The sequence below is a fragment of the Molothrus aeneus genome, chromosome 9, assembly GCF_037042795.1.
Source record: "Molothrus aeneus isolate 106 chromosome 9, BPBGC_Maene_1.0, whole genome shotgun sequence".
In the NCBI taxonomy this organism is placed as follows: Eukaryota; Metazoa; Chordata; class Aves; order Passeriformes; family Icteridae; genus Molothrus; species Molothrus aeneus.
Window position 1 is genome coordinate 1,572,182 of NC_089654.1, and position 12,866 is coordinate 1,585,047.

The 12,866-nt window shown below is 52.3% G+C and overlaps 1 protein-coding gene across 5 annotated transcripts in view; it reads right to left on the minus strand.

The window, feature by feature from the left end:
• Positions 1 to 2,000: 2,000 nt before the first annotated feature.
• PDE4B (phosphodiesterase 4B) overlaps positions 2,001 to 12,866 on the minus strand; it is a 178,264-nt gene continuing 167,398 nt past the window's right edge. For all 5 annotated transcript variants that reach the window (XM_066555724.1, XM_066555725.1, XM_066555727.1 and 2 more), the window contains 8 exons: positions 10,763 to 10,941; positions 10,293 to 10,391; positions 9,996 to 10,160; positions 9,661 to 9,760; positions 8,784 to 8,938; positions 8,566 to 8,688; positions 6,962 to 7,144; positions 2,001 to 4,025 (listed from right to left, as the gene is read on the minus strand). In XM_066555724.1, the coding sequence (XP_066411821.1) occupies positions 3,660 to 4,025; positions 6,962 to 7,144; positions 8,566 to 8,688; positions 8,784 to 8,938; positions 9,661 to 9,760; positions 9,996 to 10,160; positions 10,293 to 10,391; positions 10,763 to 10,941 (1,370 nt within the window). In that variant the 3' untranslated portion in view covers positions 2,001 to 3,659. The remainder of the gene's footprint in view (positions 4,026 to 6,961; positions 7,145 to 8,565; positions 8,689 to 8,783; positions 8,939 to 9,660; positions 9,761 to 9,995; positions 10,161 to 10,292; positions 10,392 to 10,762; positions 10,942 to 12,866) is intronic.

The following is a 12,866-nucleotide window of genomic DNA, read 5'->3' on the forward strand; positions in this document are numbered from 1 at the left end:
AGCCACGGGGAATCCTCATCCCCCGAGGAACGGAGGACACCGAGCCCGCCAATGTCCCCGGCTGGGATTTCCCCCCTAAAAACAGAGGGAAAGCAGAAGGGTCCGGGTGGGTTTTCCCGGCTGCTGCTGCGGGGAGGGAGCGGGGAGAGGCGGCTCCTCCAGCTCCAGGGTGCCTGGATCCCGAGGAAGCTGCCTGGCAGAACTAGGTCAGGAAGGGACGGGAATGAGGAGAGCAGGGGCTGGGGGGGAGCGCGGACAGAGCCCCGGGCACCCACCCTGGCACCCCCTGCCCTGGCCCAGCCTCACCTGCAGCCCCGGCACAGCTGCTCTCTCCCGGCCCTGTGCTTTCCCCCAGCAGTGCCGGTGCTTTTCCAGCCCCATCATCCCTTTCCCGTCCCTTTCCCATCCCTGCACATCCCTGGGAGCCGCGGGCAGGACACGGCTGCCACAGCCCAGGGATGTGGGAAGGAAGAGTTGGGGTGAAGGGGGGATGGTTTAAATTGAAAGAGTAGAGATTTAGATGGGATGTTGGGAATTAGGAATTGTTCCTGTGAGGGTGGGCAGGCCCTGGCATAGAATTCCCAGAGCAGCTGTGGCTGCCCCTGGATCCCTGGCAGTGCCCAGGGCCAGGTTGGACACTGGGGCTGGAGCAGCCTGGGACAGTGGGAGGTGTCCCTGCCATGGCAGGGCTGGCACTGGGTGGGATTCAAGGTCCTTCCAACCCAAACCAGTTCTGGGATTCTCCTAACTGAGAAAGACAAATCACTACGGGCCCTTCAAGGAGTTTCTACCAGGGAATTTTCACCAAGGAGTTTCAGAGGTTCAAACCCCGGGGAAATTCCCCCAGGATCCACGGGCTGGAGCCCCTTCTGCTGGGACAGCAGGGGTGTGACAGGAGGTGGCCCGGCCCCACGGAGTGCTGGCTGGGAATGCAGGATGAGATCCACGCTCGTTTTCCCGTGACTTCACTCGGAGGCAGCGGATCCAGGGAAAGGCAGCGGAGCCCCAGGGGACACGGCCGGTGTCACCCGCGGCGGGGGCGGCAGCGCGGCCCCGCTCTCCTGCCCTGGCACCGGATGTTTTTTACTGGAAAGTCGCTTGTTTTGGGTCAGGCCGGGACATGAAAGCTCCCGCGGGCCGGGCCAGCGCTTCCTGTCTGCGCTGCCTTCCTGTCGCCTGCGCTGCCACGGCCACAAAGGAAGGACGAGGTCCCGGCGTGCCAGGGACGGTGCCCGTGCCCCCGGGAACGCTGCTGTGCCCGTCCTGAGGAACGGCTCCACCAGGGCCACGGGAATGCAGGCTCTGGGGCTGGGGATGGGAGGGCCTGGGTTTGGAACATGGGGACTCTGGGTTTGGGACATGGAAGGGTTCTGGGTTTAGGGCATGGAAGGTTCTGGGTTTAGGACATTGGAGGTTCTGGGTTTTGGATGTTGGAGGCTCTGGGTTTAGGACATTGGAGGTTCTGGGTTTAGGACATTAGAGGTTCTGGGTTTAGGACATTGGAGGTTCTGGGTTTAGGACATTGGAGGTTCTGGGTTTAGGACATTGGAGGTTGTGGGTTTCAGCCACGGAAGGATTTTGCATTTTGGCAACAGAAAGGTTCCGAGTTTTGGCTGTAGGAAGGTTCTGGGATTGAGCCATGGGAAGTCCTGGGTTTAGGACATGGAGGTTCTGGGTTTCAGCCATTGGAGGGAGGGTTTGGGGTTTTGGCTCCAGGAGGGTTCTGGGTCTCAGCTATGAAAGATTCTGGGGTATGGCCACAGGAGGGTCCTGAGCTTTGGTCAAAGGAAAAGGATTTCAGCTGTGGGAGGCTCTGAATTTCAGCTGGGAAACATCTTGGATTTTGGGTGTGGGAGGTTTTGAATTTTGGCCAAAGGAAGGTTCTGGATTTTAGCCCCAGGAGGGTTCTGGGTTTGGAGGGTGCCATTTTCTGTCCCCTGAGCAGTGGTGACACAGCCCACGCTGTCGTGTTGACAAAAGTCCCCCCCGAGAGCCGCAGGCTGGGTCATGCTTTCATTTATTCACTTCATATAAAAATCTCTTTAAGAATGCGTCTGAACACAATATAGAATACTATAACATACATAGTGTGAAACTTTGGGGAACAATAAAATAACCACCTGGAACAATGCAGTGTTCAACAGACAAACAAACCCATTGATCATGCACAACTGTGCTATTGTCATGAACTAATTAGTCACGAGTTGGACCAAAAAGCTTGAAACATATTTTACAAACTGAGATTGACACCGCTCACGATGCCGGACAAGCTTTGTCAGAGGAAGTTTCACAGCACAATTATTACATCAGTTCACATTTTTGTTTTGTCATAGAGATTCACATTGGGTTGTTCAGAAATTGGAACATTGTGACATTGAAAAGCCGGCCCGGGCGCGGGGAATTCTTTGTTCGGTTCCCCCTCTCTGCGTTCCTGGCAAATTCCCAAATTCGCTGCCCTGGGATGCGGAGTCCCCTCCCCACGGGCGGCTGCCACCCGAATGCCCTTCCTGGGTTGTGTCTGTCTCTTCAGCTATGTTCAGGTTCTTGGACTTTATGCAATACAAAAGGTTACAAGAAAAAAAGGCAACTCTTATTCCGAGTTTTCTACCCCATTAACATCGCCGCCGACAGGCGATGCTAATTCATATAAATTAATAACTTACAAAACATTACAGTATGTACAGTAGGTAATAAATACACTGTTATAAACAGTAATGGAGGTGGTAGAGCTCGAGGCAGTGCAGGAGGAGGAGGATGGTGGACCTAAACCTAGAGAACGTGGACGAGAGGCCAGAGAAACACAAATATCTGAGCGTGCAAATTCCAGGGAGCTGCCGAGGGGGAAGGCATGTCACACACTGCCTTGCCACGCTTACTCAGGGGTGGACTGAGCTGTGCCAGGGAAAAAAAACCTGCCCTCTGTCCTGCTCACCACAAACCCAAACCCCGGGGAGGAAAAAGATTCCCGCTGTTCCCAGCAAGGGAACGGTGCCCGACGGCACCGAGTGACTCCCAAGGGGTCACCGGGGGGATTAAGAACACACTGAAGGTGCAGTAATGCAAAGCAGAGGGTTTCCCCTTCTGTTTAGTCTGTCAAAGTGATTAACTGCAATAAAGTGACAGGTATTGCCCACGAAAAAAAAGGAAGACTGCTTCTGGTAACAGGAAGAATCCAAAACGTAGCCGTCAATTCCGAAACACCTTGTGTCGCTTTTGAACTACCAAGCTCCGTGTGTTGAATTAAGAGACTCTTGAAAAGACATGAAAGTGTTTACAAAGAAGGCACACAGGTCTGCAGACAGGTGGACAGGTTGGATATGAGTTATTGATCAGTAGTTTCTATCAGTCTAACTGGTATAAACTCCAAAACTAACAGTATAAAATCTCTCAGTTGTGTGTCAGCGCCGCCTCGGCCCGACCCAAGCCAGCTCCAGGACAACGCGGTGCTCTCGGCTGACGAGGCTCAAACCACAACGCAAATCACCCGTGCATTTCCTGAGCAATCACTCCCTACCCCATCTGTAACCCTGACTCCAATCTCAAGTAGCTGGAGGATCTGCCAGCCCCGTGGCAGAGGCTCAGCCCCGGCTGCGGAGGCTGTCGGAGACCGCTCGCAAGCTCCGCAAGTGTTTAAAAGCCACTCCCGCGGGGCCAGGCCATTATGTGTCCACAGGAGATGTGTCTTCTGTCACAATCTCGATGGTGGCCTCCCTCTGGGGCTCCTCCCCCCCGGGCTGGGCCACGCAGAGCGTCTCTGTATTGCTGAAGTAGCCGAGGCTCTCGCCGTCCTTCTCGGGCCCGTCCGAATCCTCCTCCTCCAGCGTCAGTTCAAACTGGAACTTCTCCATCAGGCCCTGGCAGTCCTGGCCCCGCTCCTCCAGGGGAGGGGATGGGCTCTGAGGTATCATGCTCTGGTACCAGTTCCTGTTGTCCTCCAGAGTGTCCAGGATGTCCTGGGCGTCGGGCTGCACCAGGTCAGCCCACGTCTCCCAGAGAGGATGGACGATGTAGTCGATGAATCCCACCTGGAAAACAAAGGGACACACACACTTAGGGCAAGGGAATAACCTGCAAAAGGTGGATGTCTGAAAAGTTCATATTATATTGGTTTTACAAGCAAAACACCAGGAGCAAGTCCCCAAACCAGCACAGCCTAAGGATCACATTATCACACCCAATTATCTGATACCCAGAGCTGCACCCGCACATTGTTGGGTTGGGCTGATGTCTTGTCCAAAACCAAACCTTGGAGGAAGTTTCACTAAAAGCAGGAGCCAGCAGGAAATTCAGGGGACAGAGCCCTGGGCTGATCCCCCAGTGTGGGCAGCGGAAAAGGAGAGGGGGAATCCTGCTCCTCTGCCCTGCTCAGGTGAGGCCCCACCTGCAGAGCTGTCCCAGCCCTGGGGCCAACATCAGCAGCACCTGGAGCTGCTGGAGAGAGCCCAGAGGAACCCACGGGGCTGCTGCAGGGCTGGAGCCCCTCTGGAGCCAGGCTGGGACACCTGGGGGTGCTCACCTGGAGAGGAGAAGGATCCAGGGAGAGCTCAGAGCCCCTGGCAGGGCCTGGAGGGGCTCCAGGAGAGCTGCAGAGGGACTGGGGACAAGGATGGAGGAATGGCTAGATGGATGCTGGGAAGGAATTGTTCCCTGTGAGGGTGCTGAGACCCTGGAATAGAATTCCCAGATTTGCTGTGCCTGCCCCTGGATCCCTGGCAGTGTCCAAGGCCAGGTTTGGAGCAGCCTGGGACAGTGGAAGTTGTCCCTGCCATGGAGCTGGAACTGGATGGGGCCCTCAGCCCTGAGTCTGCTCCTCTCAGACAGAATTCCCAGGTGACTGGGAACAAGGCTGGTGCATTTATAGTGTTATCCCAAGATTCCCACACGACTGACAGCTGGCAATACTCCAGTGCTCCCAAGGGGAGCAGCCTTTATGGTCTGAAGTTCCAACATTGGGTGCATTTTCCTGTGGGGAGCAGTTTGTGCCTATCCCAAACCTTCCACGATCCTGCACTTTCAACATTCCCATTTTCCTTCTCCCCAAGCAACCCCACGAGAGATTTCCTCCTCGGGAGGAGCGCAGCCAGCGGGGCTGCTCATCCCGGGAATGCTGCCTGGCCCCCGTGGGGTGACGTTGCAGGGCTGGAAAGAGTGAGGGATGCTCAGCCCTTCCGCTGAGCTCAGCCCTGCCGCGCTCCTCTGACTCAGGGAGGAACCGCGTCCAGGATGGAGCCGGCGGAACGGCCAGAAAAGGGATTGGAATTCTTCCCTCTTGGCAGAGCCCGTCCCGCCCCACGGCTTTGTGTGGAGCAGGGAAAAGGCTCTCCCAGGAGCCGGGCTCCAGGAGCAGATGTTTGCTTTGGAAATGGCTCCCGGCTCCCTCAGACACAACAGGATGTCAATAGCACCGTGAGCATCCAATTGGAACGGGCCGGGGAGGCAGCTCCAGCAGAAAGGTGATGAAAAGTTCCTGTTGCACTGGGAAAAAAAGGGTTTGGGATGGTTGGAAGCCAAAATGTCCCAGGGCTCCACGGCGCCGATGGGTAAAAATCAGCACTTGTTAATCATCGTTTCTTTAAAATCGTTGTTTCTTTAAAATTGTTGTTTCTTTAAAATCATCGTTTCTTTAAAATCATTGTTTCAGGTCTCCTCTAAAAGCATCCCAAATCATGGAATAATTGGCCACGTGGCTCTGTGCTGAGCCTAAAATATTGAGAGGGCATCTCAAGCTTTGAAATATTTGCATATTATTTTCTAATCTACTCCTTGTTTCCCTCCAGCACGGACACTTTGCTTCCCTTTCTGCTTTGCCATTCCATGTTGGCCATCTTGTATAATTCCTGTCTTTTCTGCACAGCAAAAATGTCATTTGGAAACCTCCAGCACGAACACGCCACCTCCCTTTCTCCTTTGCCATTTCATGATGGACATTTTGTGCAATTCCTGTCTTTTTTTGCACGGCACAAATGGCATTTTGAGGCCTCTGGGAAGTGCAGATGTGAAGCAAGGAATGAACTGGAGCTCACATGTGGAGCACATGGGCAAGCCTGGCTGAAGGATTCATTTCTTGTTAGGTTAAGAAACCAAACAGATTTTTCCAACAAAATCACCACGCGGTTGAGCGAATAATTTTGAAAGCACTTGGCCGAGCCCAAGAGGACATTTGGAAATAATTATCATCAATTTTGTTACTTATTCAAGCTGAAAAACCTCAGTGATGACTTGCTGGAGTCATTCAAAAACAACAACCAAGACAGCATTATATAAAGGTTGGAATCTGTTTGGACAAACATAAATTCCTGGTTTCATTCCAGATTATCCAGGAGAAATTTTATGGCCTGTGCTACACAGGTCAGAACAAAATCTGACCTTGAAACCATTTTATGAATCAGAACTAGGGACGAGCCAGTTCATCCCCCCCACAAAAAAAGAGGCAAATCCAGCTCCTTTTAAGTTTTGCAGGGACATAAATGAATATTTCTGGGATTCACCCTGCACAGGGCAGCTCGAGAAGCCTCTAACTCAACTGCACACGAGCAGTGCAGAATTGTCCTGGATAACGAGAGACAGCCAGAGTTTTTCAGGGTGCTGAGGGGGATCTCAGGTGGGAGAAGCCCCCAGTCCTGCAGATCAGTGGGGTGAGCAGGGTGTGAGGGCAGGACAGGCTGGTGAGGGTGGGCAGAGCAGAACTGCCCTCTCCAGCCTGGGGAACAAAAGGACCCAAGGCCCTCTGGAAACTGGGACACGAGCAGGGGACGAGGAGATGCCCAGGGGGATGGAGAGGAACTGGAAGAGCCTCCCCAGCCTGTGAGAGCCCCAGGCAGAGCTGGATGTCAGGGTGATCAGAAGGCACGCTCTGAACCGCTGGCTCCTCTCCCAGTTGTGCTGCAGGAGCAGCTGAGCTCTGTCTGTGCTTTGAAATGCCAAGCTCAGGCAGGGAAAGCTGCAGCTCAGGGCCAGTTACCTGGGATTTTTCCACGGAGGCCGTGTGTTTGTCACACATGGGGCTGATTTCCATGCCTCTCTCCCTCTCCTTGTCTCCCTGCTGGAAGAACTCCTCCATGATCCTGTCTGTCCACTGCCGGTAGAGCTCCAGGGACTTGGTGGGATTACTCAGGTCTGCACAATGCACCATGTTCCGGAGAACCTGCAATTACAGCCACCAGGAAACTCATAGCATCAGCTGCAAAAACAGGAGGGTTTCGGGCTGGATCTGCAGAGCATTGCACCAGAAGAGTCTCTGATTATGAAACAGACCATAAAAACATCAGAAACATTGCATGGCAGCACGTTAAAGAGCTGGAGCTGCTGGAGAGAGCCCAGAGGAACCCATGGGGCTGCTGCAGGGCTGGAGCCCCTCTGGAGCCAGGCTGGGACACCTGGGGGTGCTCACCTGGAGAGGAGAAGGATCCAGGGAGAGCTCAGAGCCCCTGGCAGGGCCTGAAGGGGCTCCAGGAGAGCTGCAGAGGGACTGGGGACAGGGATGGAGGGACAGGACACAGGGAATGGCTCCCAGTGCCAGAGGGCAGGGATGGATGGGACATTGGGAATTGGGAATTGTTCCTGGCAGGGTGGGCAGGCCCTGGCACAGGTGCCCAGAGCAGCTGGGGCTGCCCCTGGATCCATGGAATGTCCAAGGCCAGGCTGGACATTGGGGCTGGGAGCACCTGGGACAGTGGAAGGTGTTGGGTGGGATGGAATGAATTTAAAGTCACTCCCAACCCGAACCTGTCTGGAATTCTGTGATTCCCTCTCCACGGATGAGCTGAGCTGCCCCAGCCCCAAAGCCAGACGTGCTCTCTGGTGCTCACACAGCCCAGGCCTCACACCTGGAGCAGCTGTGCAAGCGTCAATGACATCACACAGGTTTGTTTGGGGATCCAGCTGCTTCCCACCATTCAAAATCCACTTCCATGCTCTGAGGGAAAGAGGTGAAATGCTCCCACTTTATGGAATGAGTAATATCCCTTCCACACACGCACAGAACAGGCCTGACTAAGTGGCCACAAGGATTCAGGCAGCACCAGTGTTTGAAATAAAAAATTTACAGAGTTTTCCCAGGAGCCTGCTCTTAAGGAGTTGGTCATCAAAGTGAGAGCAGAGCAGGATGTATCTTGTCCTGCTCACTGCACAGCCCTGTTCCAGCACTTTCTGGTCACTTCTGTAAACCAAGGATTAAATTATTGAGGGAACAGACTGTACAGCAGTAACTCCAGCTCACTCTGAGGTGCTTCAGATGTGAAGTTCTGAATGAAATTCTTGCAGTGTTGTAACAGGAGAAACAAATGGGAGAAAGCAGCTAGGAAATCTAGGAGCCCTCAAAACTTGACCAAACAAGAATGTGCCACGTTTGTAGTTCCAAGTGTTAAAAAATCCTAATTCTGGGTTAAGCACCTAAAAAATAACACCTAAAAAATATGGGACCGCCTTGTGCTTCTATTTAGAAGGAAACGACTGCTGAGAATTCAGCTTCTCTATGTGCTTGATTACAAAGCCACAGCAAAAGCAGGAGTGTGGCTTCCTCGTCCTGGCCAGAGCACCCAAACCCAGGGAATTTGGCTGCCTCACCTGTATTCTGTCCGTGTAGTTGTCCAGAAGCAGAACTCCTGAACTGGTCACCTTCTTCGTTTCCACCATAGTCTTCAGATCAGCCAACAGACTCATGTGCTTGGACATATCAGTGGCCAACACCTTTCCAGAATGGAGAGAAAAACAGGATTTCAGGAGGGGAAGCCACAAAAAACCGACCATTTTTGGTTGAGAAGAGGAGGAGGGAGTGGCCATACCATGTCAATCACCATCTTCCTGAGGGTCTGGCGCTGCTTCTTGGTCAGGTTCTGGAAGATGTCACAGTGCTCCTCCTGGAGCAGTTTGAAGCCCACGGCCAGGTGGTGGTTCTCCAGCACGGATTCATCGTTGTACATCAGGGCCAGCTCGGAATCTGGGGAAGGAATGCCAAGTGTGGGACTCCAGGCTGGGAAATGTGGGGTTTCCAACAGCCAGCAGGAGCTTGTTTGGGGCACTGAGAGGTTTTAGTGGGGGGAAGTTTCTTTTCCCATCCCTGGAAGGGTTCAGGGCCAGGCAGGATGGGGTTTGGAGCAGTCTGGTCCAGGGGAAGGTGTCCCTGTCCATGGGATACTGGATGATTTTAGGAATCTGGGATTCTTTTTAGCTCCATGAGTGCCAGCCCCAGCACTCCACAGCCTTTGCTCAGTCCCAGTGACAAAATAATGCTCAGCTGACTCAGTTACAAGTCACTGGCAACAGAATCCTGCAAAAATCCTTCCCAAAACACAACAATCCCCATATTTTGGAATCCAGATCCGTGCTCAGCCTGTGGCAGAACACAACACAAAGGCCAATATTTGGCTTTCTGGTTGTCAATAGCAATAGGATTATTTCTCTTATCTTAATGGTAAAGTTTGCACTCAGGGCTGGCAGAATTATTATGTGCTAGCAAGTAGTAAATATTGACTTTACAAATTGTGCTACAATGGTTCCCTTTGTCAGGCATTGCATTTTAATTCCTGCTCGAGCCCAAAATGTCTCAGTCCTCTACTGCATGAGAGGGCATCACAGCCTGCAAGCTGTCATTTGTGGCAGGTAAAAAGCATTCCCGTTGCTTTCAGGGTGGAATTCGGAGAGATTCAGAACAAAACTCACTTGTGTTAATCAGGAATTGATTGGAGACCCCGGGGTGATCCACATCATGGATTGCAGCTGCAAAAATGGCAGCGAGGATTTCCAGATCCGTGAAGACAGCCTAGGATGGAGCAACAGGAGCCTGTCAGAGGGGTTTTACCTCTCAGCAGCTGGGGAAGCTGATTGAGGGGAACAAATTGTGCTGTTTCAATTGGTTTTCTGGGACAAGGCCCTGCGGGAAGGTGAAACAGAGATCCCACATGCCGAGATTTCCTAAGGATGGGGGCGAAGGGAGCGCCCGGAAGAGCCACCAGTGCCCACCCCACGTTGAAAGGCGAGCCAAGCAGGGCACTCACATCCAGGGCAGGGGTGGAGAGCAGCACATGGGTGGACTGGGCCACATCAGCAGCGTGCAGGCTGTTGTGGTAGGCCACGTCTGAGTGGTAGTGGTCCTCCAGGGTCATCATGTACGTCACGAACGTGTCCGACGAGATCTTGAAGGTTTTCAGCAGGTCCCGCTCCTGAGGGAGCAGAGCACAAACACACCCAGCTGAGTGGCAGCTCAGGCTGGAGCAGGCAGGGAAGCAGAGGGGAGCTGGACAGGAGAAAAGGGCTGGAAGCAGCAGGGAAGCCTGCCCTGCAGGAACACCCACCTGGAATATGGCGTACATGATGCAGGTGAGCGGCCGGTTGTGGGAGTACCTGGCCACGTTGAAGATGTTGAGGCCCCACTTATTCAGGTCTTCCAGCTCCTTTGGAGAGCACCAAAAAAAATAATGGTTTGAATGGTTTTCCTGGCAATTCTGCATTTCCCCAAAAAGTTCACAACTATGCAAATGTAATGGTGATTTGAATTATGTAAGTGCTGAACGTGTGAGGTTAACGAACACAGAGTAACTGTGAAGGGCTGATTTGTGTTTCATAATTGCTCTCCTCAGCCTGCACCACCTTTTTTCCTTTTTATTTTAGGGCTACTTGCATGTATTTTTAAATACAAAACATGCTCTTGAGGCTACCATTAATTACAGCATTTCTAATGGCCACGTCACTTCAGGGATACTAATTCCAAGGAAAGGAACAATCCATTTCCAGATGCTCCCAGAAGAGCAGGAATCTCCCCTACCTTGGCCAGGTGATCTTCCTTCTCTGTCTTCACCCCAAACCGTGAGATGCTGGTGTTGTTCAAGCTCGAGCTGTGCATTAGTTTCTTCACCCCGCTGATCTGTGTCATGAGCTGCTGTTTTTTCTTCTTCTCCCTGTCCTTCTGGGTGGGAGAAGGGATCTCCACATCGTTCTGTTTGTCTGCAACAGAGCAGGGGGAAATGAGTCAGCACAACGTGAGCTCCCAGCACATCCCCCAGAATCAGCCCTCGAGCTGCTGCCTCTGCTCCCCACTTCAACCCCAGGGGGTTTTCTCATTTTGGGATCCAAAAATTAAAAAAAAAAAAAAGAAAATCCAGTCACAAAAGCTCTGGTTGCTCTCTTGTAGCCACTGTGTGGTTTGGGGACACTGGACATGTCCAGGGATGTCTCTCTGTGCATGGATGTGGCACTTGGGGACATGGATTAGTGCTGGGAATGGTTGGACCCCATGATCTCCAACCTAAATGATTCTGTGATTTTTCCATGCCTGAAAGGCACCAGGTTCTCCTTGGGGATAAACCACAATTAATTTTATTCCCTATTTGCAGGAAAATAAAAGATATGTTCAAACAACACATTTTTTTCCTGAATAAGGTAAAACCACATCTATTTTCCCTGCTTTCACTTTTTAGGGTGAATATATCCCCTTCTCTTAAAACCAATAACAAATGGGTGTCGCTGATTCATTAAAGATTTTTCCCTTACAAATATCTATGGAATAACATTCAAAGCACAGACTGAATTTCCATTGCCATCCTCAGGGATAATCACAATTTTATTGCACATGAAGAGGGCCCAAACCTGGCTGTGGAGATGTATTTAGCAAATAAATAAATCTTAAAACCACGTGATATTCACTGCCCTACAGCTGATTTATAAAAGCACAGATCCAGTGGCTCATGACTTCCATCCAAACCATTTCTCATGGATTGTACCCCAACCTCTGAGCACCTTGAGGAGCTCCAGAGGGATGAGGCCTCCAGACAGGACTGACTTTTGCCTGGGTTTAATGAAACCCCTGTGAAACCCCCAGCAGCAGCAGCAGCAGCAGCAGCAATTAGGAAAGGAGCCATTATTCACAGTACAGCCGGGCTGACATCAGAGGGTGTTCCCTCGATTTTGCTGAACCACCGAAGGACTTTCCTCCCCATAATCTCCTTAGCAGTGACTAAGGCAGCATCAAATGGCCACTCTGGAGCATAAATCCCTGATTTGTGGCATCAGTGTCCCCGCGGGGGTGGCAGTGGCCCTCGGGAGGAGCTGTGACCCACGGGCAGTGGGATGGTCCCTCTGAGTGCCGGAGCCTCTGCTGCTCCTCTCTGACCTCCCCAGCCCTGTCCTTGCTGGGAATGCAGGGCTGGACTCCCTGCTCCTTCTTGGAGCCTTCCCAGACCATTTCATCACGGAATTACAGAACGAGTTGGGATGGGAGGGAGCTTAAGGATCCTCTGGTTCCACCCGTGCCAGGGCAGGGACACCTCCACTGTCCCAGGCTCTCCAGCCTGGCCCTGGGCACTGCCAGGGGTGTTGGGCACCCTGTGCCAGGGCCTCATCCCCTCCACAGGGAGGAATTCCTGCCCAACATCCCATCCAGCCCTGCCCTCTGGCAGTGGGCAGACATTCCCTGTGTCCTGTCCCTCCTTGCCCTGATAAAATCAAAAGGTTGAATGAAGTCACATGATCTGGGTTTAATATCTCTGAATTATCCCCACCTTTGGAGGTAAATTAGTGTCCTACCCACACATTTCTTTTTGTTTGTTCAACCTCCTCACTTGCAGACTCCTGTTATTTTGGGTGTACATTTAATTTAATTAAATTTTAGGAAGGAAAAAACTAATTTATAAAACCCATACCAGCACGACTTCCTGAAACAATCCTTTTAAAAGCTTCTCTCATTTTTCTTTTGCAGATGAGCAATCAGGCTGCAATCTGGCCCAATCTGGAGAGCCCGTCCCCCTCAGCAGTGCCAGGCCCTGAGTGGCCTCACAGGGGGATGTCACTGTCACCAGGCACAGGAATGGACAGAGCCTCGTCCAGCCCTGCCAGGGGACATGGAGCTGCCTCAGCATGGGATAGCAGGAATT